The sequence below is a fragment of the Megascapheus bottae genome, chromosome 16, assembly GCF_031878675.1.
Source record: "Megascapheus bottae isolate mThoBot1 chromosome 16, mThoBot2.hap1, whole genome shotgun sequence".
NCBI classification, from domain to species: Eukaryota; Metazoa; Chordata; class Mammalia; order Rodentia; family Geomyidae; genus Megascapheus; species Megascapheus bottae.
In genome coordinates, this window is record NC_143524.1 from 12584945 (window position 1) to 12602955 (window position 18011).

The 18011-nt window shown below is 39.3% G+C and overlaps 1 protein-coding gene across 2 annotated transcripts in view; it reads right to left on the bottom strand.

The window, feature by feature from the left end:
• Cstpp1 (centriolar satellite-associated tubulin polyglutamylase complex regulator 1) overlaps positions 1-18011 on the bottom strand; it is a 152484-nt gene that overhangs the window by 109219 nt on the left and 25254 nt on the right. For both annotated transcript variants that reach the window (XM_090347797.1, XM_090347796.1), the window contains exon 2: positions 7100-7202. In XM_090347797.1, coding sequence (XP_090203923.1) covers positions 7100-7202 — 103 coding nt within the window. The remainder of the gene's footprint in view (positions 1-7099; positions 7203-18011) is intronic.

Below are 18011 nucleotides of genomic sequence, written 5' to 3' on the forward strand. Positions count from 1 at the left end.
GTGCCAGATTGTGTCATTCTTTCCTGTTCTTGTGCCAGGCCTGTGCTGCCAGCACCATAGATCTTTCTAGACTTCTGAGAAAATTATGGAAGAAATTAAAAGCACAGAAAAATTTAAATTGCTCTGTTGCTGATGAAGTCACGTTTCTGAACTTCAGATGAGCTATTTTGTACTGTTAATAGCATGACAGATTTGTTAATTCAGATTTATGTGTATATTTCATTGCCAGAGGGGTACTCAGGGAATTATCAGAGTGGAAGTAGTCACAATATGATGGCCTAGACCAAGTAAAGGTCCTTTATATTATTTATAGATTGAAATAAATCATGTTATTTCTCTAAGGGGAGATATTTTAGTGTGAAGAATTATACTTAAGTTTTATACTAGGCAAACTACAAAAGCAGCTCCTATGAAAAATATCAGTATTATTATGGGGACATGAGACACTTAGACCAATGATAGAGTTCCTTCATTTCCTATTATTCAACAGTATTAAGACAAGTTTTTCTTGAAAAAGGGAGGGAGTGGAGAAATTGGATCCTTTCTGACTAGGATAAGCTAGGCTCAGTTATTACCTCTATAACCTTTGACTCTGACTTCTGAATGAATGAATGCACCAGTGGGCTGTGAAATCATTTTCTCAGTCAAGTGCTGCTGGACGGTTTCCAGTAACCATACCATGAAGTGTCTCAAGAAGAAGATGAATTCTACCTAGCAGGCAGTTCCTTGGGTCTTCAATGACCTTCGAATTTTCAGTTTCAAAACATACTCAAGCTAAGCGTCAGTGGCTCATATCTGTAATCCTAGCTACTAAGAAGGCTGAGATCTGAGAATCACAGTTCAAAGCTGGCCCAGGCATGAAAGTCTGTGAGACTCTTTTTTTTTTTTTTTTTTTTTTTTGCCAGTCCTGGGCTTTCTCAAGACTAGAACTTAAGCCATAGCAATTCTGAGTTTTCTATGTATGTGGTACTGAGGAATCGAATCCAGGTCTTTGTGCATGTTAGGCAAGCACTCTATCACTAGGCCAAACTGCCAGACCTTGTGAGACTCTAATCTCCAATTAAACCACACAGAAAAAGATGGAAGTAGTGATGTGGATAAGGTAGTACAGCATTAACCTTGAGCATAGAAAGACCCAGGGACAGAGCTTAGGTCCTGAGTTCAAGCCCTAGGTCTAGAAAAAAAAAAAAAAGATCCAGATGACTAGATGGGTTCTAATGGCTCACACCTATAATCAAAAGCTGAGATCTGAAGATCTTGGAAACCAGCCAGGGCAGGAAGGTCTATGAGACTCTTATCTCCAATTAACCACCAAAAAGCCAGAAGTGGAGCTGTGGTTCAAGTAGTAGAATGCTAGTACTGAATGAAACTTGTATGGTTCCCTTTGCTATATGTGTACCTCTGTCAGTATATATATTAAAAAAAAATCCTCTATAGATTTCACAAATGATGGCCAACAGAAATGTCTGGGCCAGTAACTGAAGACAATATTGCTTTAACTGAAGATGAAATCTATTCCTGGCAATTCTGAGTCTAGGAATCCAGATGCTGACAATGAGAGATGGGTAATTTTCTGTTACAATGTATTGACTCTCACTAAGAACCGCACCATGGAAAAAAAAAAAGCAGTCAGGGCTGGCTTCAGGGAGAAGTAATACCCATTTTGAAGAAGCCTATAATAGGATTAGTCACCATTACTTCACCACACCATATTTTGGCTCAAATGAACAATAAATGGGGAAAACATGGGAGCTGGAGCAGCTCAGAGAAATCTTAAGTCTATCCTCATTCACAGCTATGAGTAGAGTCAAAGATATCAAAAAGTTCTGTTTCTTTTTCTCTTTTCCTTGAGTACTGGGGACTGAATTCAAGGCCTCCTACTTAAGAATAGGCAGGTACTATACTACTGAGCTACACTTCTAGTTCTTTTTTTTTTTTTTTTTTTTTGCATTGGTTATATTGATAGGATCTCACTTTTTGCCCAGGCCCAATCCTACTTTATACTTGCTGCCACACTGAAGGATGACAGATACATGCCACCAAGCCCGATTGCTTCCACTGAGATGCAGTCTCCTGAACTATTTTTCCCAGACTAGTTTAGATCTGTTATCTTCCCCATCTTAGTCTCCTTCATGGCTGGGATGACAAGTGTGTGCCACTGGTTTGTGAAAGGGTCTAGTGACCCCTTTTTCCCCAGGCTAGCCTCAAATCAAATGCTTCCTGATCTCCAGCTAGGGTTACAGGCTAGGAATATAGGTAGGAGCCACTGTACCTAGCTCTGGTATGTGTCTTGTTGCCTCTGTTCTTCTGTTGTCATCGACACAGGGACAACCCAAACAACATCACTTAATGCTAGATGGAGGATAATCCTAAAGTATCTGCTAACTTCAGAACTGAACCTTTACACCCCGATTGTTCTATATTATGTAGACAAGAAGCAGGTCATCTTTCATAGGACTTTGAGTACCTATTTTGAGAAGGAATAAACAATTCATATTTTACAAAATATCATGGATAATTTTCACTGGAGATATAGTTTAACAATATATACATTATGATATATACTAAGATATATTTAAGAATATGAGGCTGGGATGTAGCTCAGTGGAAAGAGCTTGCCTAACAAGTGCAACATCCTGGGTTTGATCCCCAGTGCCAAAAAAGAAAAAAAGACCAAAAAAATACAGTTTGAAAAAAAAGAGAGAATATTCACTATTGGGACCTCCTTTTTCTCTAAGAGTAAATTAATGGATTTATTCTAATCAAAACGATAAAAAAATGTCATGTTGAAACTTTTATAAGAAATCAAAAGGGCTTTCAATTTCCCAACTAAATATCCATGTTGCAAATAATACAGGCAATTTCTCTCAGTACTTTATTCCTCTCAACATCCAATCTGAGCAAGGCACAAGGGAGCAAACTACCTAATAGTGGCTTTCCATAACACCAACTATTAAGGACCCTTTATTCTGAGTAGCAGCAAATAAAACCAATCAATTTCTTTTTCAATACGGATAGCCCAGAACTAAAGTTGACCAAGAGAAGTTAAGTTACCCTCTGAACTAAGGTACTGACTCTCAAATGTCACCTCTTCCAATAGGCCTCTGACCATCCCCTTGCCCTGTTTTGTTCCCCCGTTATTTATTTTGTTATAGTTGTTAGCTGTATAACCTTGAGAGTGATACCTCTCTTTTATGTGCACCTCACAGTCTTGTGACAGTTCAATGATTTATGCTTTGAACAGTGCTTCACACATAGCTCATATTATCATCATCAGTTTGTGTTCATTGACCATCTGTTTTTTAAACACTGGGTCCATGAGGTTAGGCACCTTGTTTGTCTTGTTCCTTGATATATTCCTGTTGCCTGGTACATAGAGGCACATCAAAGGTGTTCTAAAATTATTCCTAAATGAATACTGCCCTATGTTTTCATTCTTAAAGTATCAATGAAGACAATCTGTGTACTTGTTTTTCTTGCAGCCAAAACAGTCTTCATCAAAATTTTACCAGTTCAAGTCATCATTTAAAAACCAAAACAGGAAGAAGACAGTTGATCAAAAAAGAAAAAAAAAAAAAAAAGCCCTCCTAGGTCCAAAGACAAAGACCACAAAGACCACAGAGTATTACTGTTTTCAGTATTACTCTGCGGAGGTCAAACTCCCTGATGCCACAGAGTTGAAGCTACCAATTTAGCCTGCAAAGAATGGCTCCCAACACTGATACGAATTCTCCGATTACAGCTTGTTTTTCTCTCATCATTTTTTTCCAAGGACTTAAAAAGCCGTATTTCTCATTTTATCCTTATCCTAAGAACCTAGTCACATTCAGATGCGGTCTCAAGTCCCAGATACTACTCCATCCTTGTTTTCTTGGACATACATCTTCCGAGGACCTGACCTTGCAATGATTTGGTCTGTTCTTAGAATAGCACCTCTAAATATCAATGCCTTTCACCTTCTCCTGGTTGAAGGACAACACTCAGAGGTGGAAGCCCTAGGTTCAGATTCCCCAGTGCCACATAAACAGAAAAAGCCAGAGCCCAAGTGGTAGAGTAGGGCCTTGAGAAAGCCCAAGGACAGTGCTTAGACCCTGAGTTCAAGTTCCAGGACTGAGAAAACAAAAACAATATGAATTTAATAAAAACTCAGCATAATCATTGTATTACTGTTAATGTTAGTATGTAAGGATTTTATTAAACACATTTCATAGATAAACTAAGACTCGGGTTTCAGAAGTCTGGTCAAGGCTCCAGAAGATTTGAAAGAATAAAGAGCTCTTTTTTTCCTCCTTTCTATTTCATGCTTCTCTCATTTATAAATCATAATTTGAGACCTGAAAAAAGGATTTTCATTAGATCAAGTAAATTCACAAAATAAAATCAGAAGCTTCTATTATTCAGGTTTTCTTTCTACCAAATACTACCAAATACTACCAAATACTACCAAATACTACCAAATAGTACTTTTCATCCTGCCACAATGGTTACAAATCCAAGTCTTTAAAATATGTTTTTGGGGCCGGGAGTTTGGCCTAGTGGTTAAAGTGCTTGCCTAGTGGTTAAAGTGCTTGCCTAGCATGAGCGAAGACCCGGGTTCGATTCCTTGGTACCACATACATACAAAAAAGCTGGAAGTGGTGCTGAGGCTCAAGTGGTAGAGCTCAAGCCCAGGACTGGCAAAAAAAAAAAAAAAATATATATATATATATATATATATATATATATGTTTTTGAAGTTTTGACGCTGGTTTACTTTCCCTTCTCAACTTCTTCAAGCCAATCTGATGTATTAAGTATGTGCCACTCATATTATGTAATTTTTAGTTTCCTAGGAACAAGAAACAATTCACTTAGCAACTAGATTTCTATCAGTGCTATGAAAAAAATTTTTTTAATTTAATTTTAACAGTGTATTAGGGGCTGGGATGTAGCTTAATGGCAAAGTACTTGCCTAGCAAGTACAATGTCCTGGGTTAAATCCCCAGTACAAAAAGAAAAGACAAAAAAAAAAAGTTAAACACACACATGCACACACACACACACACACAGTGTATTGGTAAATAAAAAGCTACCTAGGATCAGAGTCAATAGCATTTTCAAACAGTTCTAAGACTTACTATTGAGTTTTGTATCAGCTACATAGGCCAGTATAGTCACTTTTGGACCACTAGACACATGGCACATAGCCACACAGCTTTCTAAATAGAAAAATAGAGATTTGTCTCACACACACACACACACACACACACACACACACACAAAATAGCAACAGTCAGAAGAATACAAGAAAACCTGATAGTTATTATATGCTAATAAGCATCATACCAAAGGGATGATGAGAAAACAGATAAAGAAAAAATGACACTATTCTTAAGAAACCAGTATAGTACTGAAAAAACTTACAAACAAGATGGGGGTAGGAAGGTAAAAATTTTAAAGCCAGAAAGAAGCATTAACCCCAGAAGAGTCATATTTCACTTGGCAAGAAGCCTCTAGAGTACTGGTACAGATTAAATGGCCTAGAAATTTGACCCATAGGCTTGTCAGTCCTGTAAAAGCATGCAAGGCTATTCAATCCCAGACTTTAGACTTCATTCCTTGGCCCACCTCATTTGCTCTGGCCCAACCATGAGAACATGAACATGAGATTCCCTTCTCCACTTCATCCTCCTTTAGAAGAATAGTTCTTCAACCAGAAAATCTGTTTTTCCCAAGAACCTAAAATTCCAGCCCACAAGAAGCCTAGATTTTATTTATAAGAACTCTCACTCAGCAAAAATGTTAGGAAAAGTCAAGTTTTCCTTTAACAGCAACTCAAGGATATCAAAATAGCTATTTGATCTTAAAGGAGCATCTGTAGAACAGAGAGGAGATGGAGAAAACCCTATCCTCGAAACAGATATCTATCTTCAAGACATGATTAAAACAAAACCTAAAAGAGGTTGCTCTTCCTTTCTTAGAATGTTCCTAATAAACCAGAAGAAAATAAGGAAAGAAAATCCAAGTAAACATATGTGATGGCATCTTATTAACAATAACATTTTGTATTTCTTTAGCACAGCCTTTCATGAAGACTAAGGTATTTAAAAATGATTATCTCATTTAGCTGAAAAAAAATTCAATGATATTCCGAAAGGAGTAATCATTTTGACTCCTACACACCCCACTGGATACTTTAATGCTGAAGCATGATCCTTCAAAAAGATCTGTGAAAGATGTCCTCTTTATGGAGATAGAGTGTGATTTGAGTAACAGAGTGCCAGCTTACAAAGCATGAGATCCTAAGATCAAAATCCCAATGCCACTAAAATAAATAAATACAGAAATAAAATAAGAGAACATACATTAAAAAAAAATCTCTTTCTAAAAATACTGGTAAACCACTAAGTGCAATACTCTTAAATAATTAACATAGTGTTCTGTAGGCAAACTGCACAAGAATAGTATCCTAAACAGTTCTGTGAGGAAAATCAGCCATTGAGGATGGGGGGAAACAGGTTAAAGAATCACTACCGAAAAGATTTCAGCGCCGGCCATGGTGGCTTACGCCTATAATCCTAGCTACTCAGGAGGCTGAGATCTGAGGATCGTGGTTCAAAGCCAGCCCAAGCACTAAAGACCATGAGACTCTTATCTCCAATTAACCACTAGAAAGTGGGAAGTGGGGCTATGGCTCAAGGATCATGGCTTCCCCAGAAGACTCTTATCTCTAATTAACTAAAAAATCAGAAGTGGAGCTGTGGAGCAAAGTGGTAGAGCGCTAGCCTTAAGCCAAAGAGCTCAGCGACAGTGCTCAGGCCTTGCGTTCAAGCCCCAACACTGACCAAAAAAAAAAAAAAGTTATAATATGGACTGAGTAAAACATAGTTAGTAGATTAAAAAACAGCAGTTAGGCTCTGATAGTCATGCCCATTTAGGGACCATATCACTGAACAACCCATCTACACCAAAGGTATGCTCTAAAACATGCCAGGCTGACCTCAAGCAGCCCACCAAAACTCAGTATTCATTGCCACTGCATCATCACCATCTTGCCATATTCTTCACACTCCCTGCCCTACTTTCAAATATCTCTCTTTGGGTTTGCCCTACGTACTTACTATTCAGTGAAGAACCTGGCAATGCCATATTGGTTAACATCCTCCCTGTTCTCTAGCAGTTGGCACACTGCATCTTCCATGTATGTGAGGACATGTCGCTGAGCTGCAAAGACAAAACAAGCAGAGAGAGAAAATGAAAAAGGGAAAAAATGTTCTTACAATCCCAGTAAGAGGCCATGTGAGTCAATCAACGGGTTAGCTTTGTCGTGGCAAGCAGACTGAAATAGGCAGATCAAATCTGAGCAATGAGCTATGATCTCAGGACAGAGGATGATGAAGAGCATGCCCTACTGCCATCTGAATGGCTGCCAGTCAAAACATCAGCCCTCCGTTTCTTTTCAGTGGTGAAGATGGGTGGCAGAGTTTTAATTCCCTTAGGGATACACCTTCTGGATCTTCCTTTATTCCTTCCATCCTTTGCATATCTCTGATTACAAAGATACATTTCTTTCATTTAAAAAGTTCACTGAAAATGTTTAAGGACTATGAAAATTTTCATGCTGTTTTGCATGTAAGTTATTAACGTTGATAAATGTCAAGAGCTTCTAACGACTGGCTTGATTTTTAGATGTATTTTTTCTGCATTTGTTGGGCTTAGGAAATGTGTAGCTCAATCATGGGCTTGTTGAAATAAGCCAGACGCAGAAGGACAAGTATCACATGTTTTCTTTCATATATAGAAATGGAAAAGAAAAGACATGAAATTAGAAGGGGACTACTAGGAGAGTCAGAGGGGAGGAGGAAGGAAGTGTGGAGAGGGCAGAGGAACAGAGATTAATGTATGATATATACATGCACTGAGATGTCAAGGTGAACTCCACTAACCAAATAATATGTCAATAATTCAAAATTTTAACTTTAAAATTAATAGGTTTCTAACCGAGAGAATATTAGTTAGACTTAGGTCTGAATCATGGCTACCTTTTATAGCTTAATCATGGATAGTTATTTAATCTACAGTTGTTTTCTTGTTTGTAAAGTGGGAAAAACCATATCATTTAATTCTACTCAATCACTCTTTGAGCACCAGGAGGCACTGTTAAAAATGGAGATGTGTGGCTGGGAGTTTTGCCTAGTGGTAGTGTGCTTGCCTAACATACACAAAAACCTGGGTTCAATTCTTTGGTACTACATGCCTAGAAAAAGCCAGAAGTGGTGCTGTGGCTCAAGTGATAGAGCTCTAGCCTTGAGAAAGCCCAAGGATAGTGCTCAGGCCCCAAGGCACGTGTATGTACACACATACACATACACACACACACACACACACCCCTCCAGTTTTTGTTGTTTGCTTTTGTTTTGTTTTTGCCAGTCCTAGGGCTTAAACTCAGAGCCTTGAACTCCTACTCAGCCTTCTGCTCACAGCTGGAGATCTCACTTAAGCCACATCTCCAGTTCCAGCTTTTTGCTTGTTAGATGGAAATAAGAGCCTCAGATTTGACTGCCTGGACTGATTCAAACCATGATCCTCAGATCTGCTTTCTTTCCTTTTTTTTGCTAGTCCTGGGTGTGAGATCAGGGCCTGAGCACTACCCTTGGGCTTTCTCAAGAGTAGAGCTCTATCTCTTGAGCCACAGCACCACTTCTGATATTTTTCTATGTGTATGATACCGAGTAATCGAACCCAGGTCTTCATGCATGCTAGGCAAGCACTCTACCACTAGGCTAAACTACCAGCCCTCAGATCTGTTTTCTGAATAACTAGAATTATAAATGTGAGGCAGTGTGTAGGCCAGTGCCTGGCCTAAAATGCAGATTTGTAATCTAGGCCACTCTAGAGTCAGTGATCTTGAATGTCTAACTGAAACCAAGTAATCTGATTTTAATAAGTAGCTTTGGTGCTTCTTATATATTCTAAAGCTTAAGAGCAACTGCTTAAGCACTTGGGCTTTGCAGTCCTATCATTTCCTATTGTGTGACTCTGAACAAATTCTCCTCCAAGCCCATTTCCTCTGTGAAATGGGTGGACAATATTGGGGCTTGCTAACTGTATACAACAGAAGAATTAAAATAATACATGTAGGGCCAGGAGTTTGGCCTAGTGGTAGAATGCTTGCCTAGCATGCATGAAGACCCAGGTTCGATTCCTCGGTACCACATACATAAAAAAAAGCCAGAAGTGGGGGCCGGGAGTTTGGCCTAGTGGTTAAAGTGCTTGCCTAGCATGCATGAAGACCCAGGTTCGATTCCTCAGTACCACATACATAGAAAAAAGCCAGAAGTGGTGCTGAGGCTCAAGTGGTAGAGCTCTAGCCTTGAGAAAGTCCAAGGACAGTGCTCAGGCCCTGAGCTCAAGCCCAGGACTGGCAAATAATAATAATAATTTATAATTATAATAATACATATGAAATTCTACAATGATCAGTACATTATAAATACTTGTTATATTTCCTTAAAGGCTTTCAGAAAGGATTATTAGAGATTTACTTCTGTAAATTTGATCCTAGAGTTTGAATTCAGAACCTAGGCACTGAGCTTTTCTGCTCAAGGCTAGTACTCTACCACTTGAACCATAGTTTCTGCTTTTTGGTAGTTTTAGATAAGAGTGTCATGAACTTTCCTGCCCAGGCTGGCTTCAAATCACCATCCTCAGATCTCAATCTCTTGAGTTGCTAGGATTACAGGTGTGAACCACTAGTGCCTGGGTAATGCTTCTTATAATCAGATGTTTGACAGAGGCTTCCCCTCTATGAGTTTTATCTTTTAGGTATGATAATGGCATAATGGCACATTTACAGAGAAACTTCTGATTCATGTTCCCATCTGCCATCCAAAAAGTCATCAAAATACTTCTTTCTGGATTGAGACAAAACACCGCAATTTCATGAAGTTGCTGTCAAAGTGGATATTTTCTTGTTCACAGGTTCACTCCTCAAAAGAATATCGAGGAAATGCTCAAAATTTATAAAAATAGATGCTGGGGACTGAATCAGTGTACTATGCATGTGCTAGGCCAACACCCTACCCGAGGCCCAAGTAGATGCGGCCGGGAGTTTGGCCTAGAGGTAGAGTGCTTGCCTAGCATGCATGAAAACCTGGGTTCGATTCCTCGGTACCACATACGTAGCAAAAAGCCAGAAGTGGTGCTGAGGCGCAAGTGGTAGAGCGTTAGCTTTGAGGAAAAGCCCAAGGACAGTGCTCAGGCCTTGAGTTCAAGCACCAGGACTGGAAAAAACAAACAAACAAACAAACAAAAACCCTGTTCCTAATCCCGGTAGTTTAATAAAGTTCATAAAACAAGTAAGTTTCTCAATTAAGCTAAACTCAGTGAGTTTCCATCTGGCATTGGTGATTGTGATGATGCTAGGATTTCACCATGTCTAAGGGCCAGAAGAGGACATGTTTACATTAGACTGTCCCATCTATACAATGAGTGCTTCCAAGGCCAGCAAGTGTCCACCCCACCCTCAAAAGATGTGAAAGTAAAAATGGTGCTTCATACTCCGAGTAGTTTAACCAACCACAAAAACATCCCTTTAAGAAACTTGCAACTAAGGGTTGCCAGTGGTAGGTTTGTGCTTAGCCTGTGTAAGGCCTCAAGGTAAACCTCCAGTACAGAGAAAGGGGGTGGGGGTGGGAGTAATAGGAGGAAAAAAAAAAAGGAGGGAAGAAAAGATGGAGAGAGGAGGGAAGGCTAAAATTGAGAGTAAAGTTAAAAGTTAATACATGTCAGTTTCTGGCATTAAAACTGGTTTCCAAAATACCAGCAATCAAAGTCTAAAGTTTAAATGAAACTATGGGGGGTGGAAGAAGGTAAATAGGCACAAAAACATGAGAAAGGATATCAATATGTGGGAAGTAACACACCTACCACCTGATGAATGTAACTGTAACCCCACTATACATTATCCCGATAATAAAGAAAAAACTATGCCAGACTAATGTTAAAATCAGCTATATTTTCATCTCTATGTTCTCCTTCCTTTCTTCTACCCACTTATGCTGTTCTTACAAAGACTCCTATGATTTACCTCTACCTAAAGCAAATCCAGTGTATCTCTTCCCTAGCTCCAGGGACTAAAGTCAATATGAAAACCCTTTACACAGGAAACATTTTCAGCTAGTTGGAGTCAAAGTACTTTTGTCCCCTTGGAACAAAGAGGAAAGGAGAAATTTTTTTAGAAAATAAGATTTTGCATTAAAAAAAGGAAAATAGACAGAGAAGCCAGCCTATTTAACATTCCCTGTTCATCAGATATTTATTACTAGATACAAAGAACAAGTACCATTTTTGAGCCCCTTTGCAATTTATTACACATTTGCTAATGTGCTAATTGTTTTACATACATTGCTTTTCTTAACTTTCACAATAATCCTGTGATAAATGTTTTCTTATTTGTTCTTTTAAAAATGAGGTAACCAGGGCCGGGAGTTTGGCCTAGTGGTAGAGTGCTTGCCTAGCATGCATGAAGACCTGGGTTCGATTCCTTGGTACCACATACGTAGCAAAAAGCCAGAAGTGGTGCTGTGGCTCAAGTGGTACAGCCCTAGCCTTGAGAAAATCCAGGGGCAGTGCTCAAGCCCTGAGCCCCAGCCCAGGACTGGGAAAAAAAAAAATGAGATAACCAAGCTAGGTGCAGTGGCTCACACCTGTAATCCTAGCTACTCAGGAGGCTGAGATCTGAGGATCACTGTTCAAAGCCAGCCTGGATAAAAGGCCAAGAAACTCTTATCTTCAATTAACCACCACAACTGACAAAAAAAAAAAAAAAAAAAAGATACCTGAGACCAAATTTACTTGTTCAAGAATACATAGCTACAGGCAGGGAGTTTGGCCTAGTGGTAGAATGCTTGTCTAGCGTGCACAAAGACCCGTTTCCATTCCTCAGTACCACATAAATAGAAAAGGCCGGAAGTGGTACTGAGGCTCAAGTCGTTGAGCTCAGGCCCTGAGCTCAAGCACAGACTGGCAAAAAAAAAAAAAAAACAAGAATATATTGCTAGTAGTAATAGAAGCCAAAATTCAAACCCAGGTCTGTCTTCATTATTAAAACTTTATCATCAGTTATCAGTTTATTTTACAAAGCACAAAGGCAAATTAGCAGTAAAATCACCTGAGAAATGTGCTTATGTGAATCATGTGTGTGCACGCCATGTGTGTGCTTGCACACGTGTCATCTTTATGTCCTGTCCACACCTGCATGCCAATAAGCATTTGTGTGAAGTTATAACTTGTCTTTACATTTCAAAGTTTCTTACACAGAACCACCCTACCACAAGTATTTGCCCTGCCCATTCCCAGTTCCACAAAGTGAAAATAGAAAGCCCTGCTGCTCTTTTTATGTGTGGATGAAGGCTAAGAGCTAAGAAGGACAGAGACAGGGAAAGGCTCCTCCTGCTGAGAACTGTTCACCAGCCTACAGCCAAGTATACAGCTCTCACTAAAAGCTGCTCCAGAGTAGGTTCCTTCTTCTGCAGTTCTTATCAGCCCAGTGTTTACTCTGCAGTTAAGTGTCCCACCCACCTCTGGAAAACCCTCACAGTTTATCAAACTTCAATGAGACTGAAGTTCAAAGCTCTTGCTTGGCAATAAAACATGAAGACTGTTGTCTTATATTATTTTCAAAATGCAAAGGAATAAGCCTTAATTTATAGTGAATGATTAAAGAATTAAAACCACACACCTGTACCCCTGGAGGGCAAAGATATCTGGGCACCTTAGCTGCCTTCTGGAAAAGGAAAAGCATTTAAGACTGGCTTTTCCTCTTCTGCCTAGCCGTGACTTCCATGCCATGATTAGATCAAGTCTTCCAACATGTACCAATAAAGGTCTATTGTCCTAACATTCTTACTAACCCAGTGGTACATGTCACATTCTCACTGTTTGAGATGAGCATATACACCTTCACCTAGCTACACTGAAAAATAACTAAGAAAGACAAGACAAGATGCACGTAAACACTAGAGTCCTTACGGAACTGAGCAAGTGAAGAAATTGTGGATTAGAAACCTCTTGAATATGTCAATTCACTCCATGTTGACAGCTTACTCTATACCAGTCACTTTTTTTTTTTTATTGTGCTTTACTATCAGGGTAACAGAGGGATTACAGTTACATTCATCAGGTAGTGGGTACATTACTTCTCCAACATTGATACCCCTTTTCCATGTTTGTTTGTTTATTTTAGCCTGTGCTGGGGCATAAACTCTGGATCTGGGCACTGACCTTGAGATGCTTTTTTTCTCAAGGCTAGTGCTCTACTGCTTGAGCCATGCTTCTACTTCTGGCATGTTCTGTAATTAACTGAAGATAAGAGTCTGCCCTAGATGGCTTTGAACTAAGATTCTAGATCTCAGCCTCCTGAATAGCTAGGTTTATAGATGTGAGTCACTGATTCAACATTCACTCTTACTTTAAATTGGATATGATATTAAGAGTATGTCCAGCCAGGTACGGGGGAGGATACCTGTAATCCTTGCTACTGAGGAGGCTGAGATCTAAGAATCGTGGTTTAAAACCAGCCTGGGTATGAAAGTCCTTGAGACTCTGATCTCCAATAAACCACTAGAAAAGCAGAAGTAGTAATGGGGCTCCAGGGGTAGGGTGGTAGCCTCGAGCTCAGGAACCATGCTCAGGCCCATAGCTCAAGCACCACGACTGACTAAACTAAAAAAAAGAGTATGTCTGGCCAGATATGGGTGCCTCATGCCTGTAATCATAGCTATTTAGGAGACTGAGATCTGAAGATTATGGCTTTAAGGCAACTTGGGCAGGAATGTCCTTGAGACTCTTATTTCCAATTAACCATGAGAAAACTGGTATTGGCACTGTGGCTCAAAGTGGTAGAGTGCTAGCTTGAAATAAGCTCAGGGAGAGAGCCCAGGCCCTGAGTTCAAGCCTCATGACTGACACAAAAAATTAAAAATAAAAATCTCAAGCCAGGCACATACTGCTCATACCTGTAATCCTAGATACTCTGGAGTTTGAGACCTGTTCCATGAGACTATTATCTCCAATTAACCACTAGAAAACCAGAAGTAGAGCCTGTGGCTTAAGTAGTAGAGTACTAAGCTTAAACAAAAAGAGCTCAAGGACACTGCCCAGGCCCTGAGTTCAAGAACACAACCAGATAAAAATAAATAAATGTTACATCTCAAGTTGTTACATGTAAAATAGTATCAAAAGTTGCTACTTAGCAGACATAATCTTAGTATCATTTGATAAATGTAACTGTTGTTCTTAATGTACTATGTTATTTCTCTTCTCTTTTTTTCTTTTTCTTTTTTTTTGCCAGTGGTGGGGCTTGAACTCAGGACCGGAGCACTGTCCTTGGATGTTTCTCAAGGCTAGAGCTCTACCACTTGAGCCACAGAACCACTTCCAGCTTTTTTCTATGTATTTGGTACCGAGGAATCAAACCCGGGTCTTCGTGCATGCTAGGCAAGTACTTTACCACTAGACCAAACTCCCGGCCCCTTTTCTTCTCTTTTTTTTTGTCCTTTGGTTAATCCCATATTGTTATTATATCTGACTTTGTTACCTGGTATACTGTCTATGTATTTGTTTACTTGAAATAAAAAGGGGAAGGGGGAAAACAAGATAATTGGGAGGGGGTTCAGGGAGGGAAATGGGGACAAAAACATGAGGAGGGATATCAATGTGTGAGAAGTAATGCACCTACTACCTGGCAAATGTAGCTGTAACCCTTCTATATATTATCCCAACAATTAAAAATAAAAAATAAAAATAAATAAATAAAGTAAGTAAGTAAATTTGGCCTGGAGTTTGGCCTAGTGATAAGAGTGCTTGCCTAGCATGCACGAAGACCCAGGTTTGAAGATTCTGAGTCTGAAGAAAACAAAAGTAAGTAAACATTTGGTGCATACAAATGGTAATATTAATGATTATATTATCCTTGTCACATACTGACTACAGATTAAAACAGTACAGTAGGGCCAGGAGTTTGACCTAGTAGTAGAGTGCTTGCCTTAGCATGCATAAAGACCCCGGATTCAATTCTTCCGTACAACATACATAGGAAAAAGCCAGAAATGGTACTAAGGCTCAAGTGGTAGAGCTCTAGCCTGAGAAAGCCCAACGACAGTGCTTAGGCCCTGAGTTCAAGGCCCAGAACTGGCAAAAAAAAAAAAAGCAACAGTAATTCAAAGCAGTGAAAAAAACAAAACAAAACAACAACAACAACAACATGAGCTCTTTAGTCTGGCTCATCTGTACTTGATTCCTAGCTCTGAAATTGACTTTATGCAAATAATCCAATCTCTGCTGTTTTTTGTAAAATTCAGGCAATAATAGCACCCACCATTAAGATTGTAGTGAAGATTAAATGAAACAATCTGTGGATAATTTTTTTTTTGGTCGGTCATGGAACTTGAACTCTGGGCCTGGGCATTATCCCTGAGCTCTTCAGAACAAGGCTAGTGGTCTACCACTTGAGCTATAGCACCACTTCTGGTTTTCTGGTGGTTAATTGGAGATAAGGGTCTCTTGGTCTTTCATGCTGGCCTGGCTTTGAATAGTGATTCTCAGATCTCAGCTTCCTGAATAGCTAGGATTTCATGTGTGAGCCACCAGCCCCCAGCTTGTGGGATAACTTTAATGTAGTGCTTGACATACAGTGAGTGTTCAATATATATTAGCCCCTTATCCACTTATTTAAAATCCTATTCATTCAACCAAAAATGTTTGCAGCGGCCAGGACCATGGCCTAGTAGTATTGTGCTTGCCTAGCATGCATGAAGCCTTGGTTTGACTCTTCCATATCACATATACAGAAAAAGCTGGAAGTGGTGCTGTGGCTCAAGTGGTAGAATGCTAGCCTTGAGGAAAAGCCCAATGACAGTCCTCAGGCCCTGAGTTCAAGCCCCAGAACTGTCAAAAAGAAAAAAAGGATGTTTGGAGAATATACTCAAGCATTTCTAAGCAATATAAAATTTTATACCAATAATAATACATATAATGATATGCCCATATTAACTATAGCTTTTAAACTTGTGGGAAGCATTCACTTATGAACTGCTAATTACTCAGAGGGCTCTAATTTATATAGGGAAAGTCCAACATGATTTCCTTTTACTCTCTTCCCAAATATAAATACCATCAAAGTGCTGGCTGTTTATCTTGCAATTAAATGATAAGGAGTCCCACTTGGAAGATTTTGCTTGAGGGGTTTAGAATTTCCACCTGCAACATTAGTTACGTCACTTTTGTCTTTTTAATTATTGTTTAATACAGTCTCTGATTAAAATAAACAAGTCTCACTGGAAAAATACTCATATGAGTTATTATATGTGTTATCAATGGACACATTTTGATCTTTGAGGCCTCTTTGATTCAGATGCTAGCTGGCACATATAAATGTCGAACTGAATTAAAATTGTTTTCAAAAACAAGAAAAGCAAGCTTGTATAACACCCTCTTATGTAAACTTCTCAGTAGTTCCAAGTTCATTATCATTTATAAATCACTAATATTGTATTTGATCTCCTGGGGTACAAATAACATGGCTTAACGGTTTAAAAAGTTATGAGACCTCTCAGATTAATTATTTACAACCTCATCTTTCCTGGGATAGCCTAGTCCTAAGATACAGTTCATTCTGGTGAAGCATTTTATCATTCATCTTTGATCTTAGACCACGCTAGACCAATTTCCCTTGAACCAAAGGAGATGAAGGAATGAGAACTAACACATTTCATTCTTACACACCCCAGTGAAGTAGGAAATACTTTCTTGAAGCTTATGAAAGCTTAAAGAACCTGCACAAATTTAAGGAACTTGAACTCTAGAACTAGAACTCTAGAGCTAGAACTCTAACTCAGTGTGACTTGAAAGCTGATATCCTTCCCCTAGACCCCACTATCTCTCAAAAACTGTTTGCCAGTCCTGGGGCTTAAACTCAGGGCCTGGGCACTGTCCCTGGGCTTCTTCTAGGTTAATATTCTACCACTTGAGCCACAGCACCACTTTCAGCTTTTTCTGTTTATGTGGTACTGAGGAATCGAACCCAGGGCTTCATGCATGTTAGGCAAGCACTCTACCATTAAGCCACATTCCCAACACTAAAGCATGCCTTCTTACATGCATTATCTAGAATTTGCTGCCTTTGATGCAATACTAGAAAAATTTACATAAGTAAATCAAAGTAGTTAAGATCTCTAAATTTAAACAAATGTTTTAAATCCACATATTACTATTTTCCATCCTAATTATTTTTAAAGGTTCATACGCAGAAATAGCTGTTAATAGTTTGAGATGCATGCTTTCAAAAACTCATTGTATGTTATATGGGTTTACTGTTGTTTTGTGCTGACCCTCACGCTTGAACTCATTGTATGTTATATGGGTTTACTGTTGTTTTGTGCTGACCCTCACGCTTGAACTCAGAGCCTGAGTACTATCCTTGAATTTCCCTTTTTTTGCTCAAGGCTAGCACTCTACCACTTTAGCCACGGCTGCACTTCTGACTTTTGGGGTAGTTTATTGGAATCTCATGGAATTTCCTGCCTGGGTTGGCTTTTAACCACTATCCTCATATCTTAGCCTCCTGAGTAGCTAGGATTATAGTCATGAGCCACCAGAACCCAGTCATGAGTGCTTTATTTTGTAGACATAGAGCCACAGGTCTACTTCTGGATTTTTTTTTTGTGTGTGTGTGGCTTTTTTGGAGATAAAGAATCTATGAACTTATTTGTTTGGGCTGGCTTGGAACCATTATTCTCAGATCTCAACCTCCTGAGTAATTAGGATTACAAGTGCCTGGCAATCTTTTAAAGGGCTAGCAAGCAGCAGAGACAGACTTTGAACCCAGGCCTTTGGTCTACATGACAGTCCATGCATGATATTGCCATCTTTAAAGAGGTTTGCTAGCAGGCCATAGAGGTACACACATATAAGCCCAACTACTTGAGAGGCTAAAGCAAAAGACTCATGAGTTTGATGCCAGCCCAGACAACA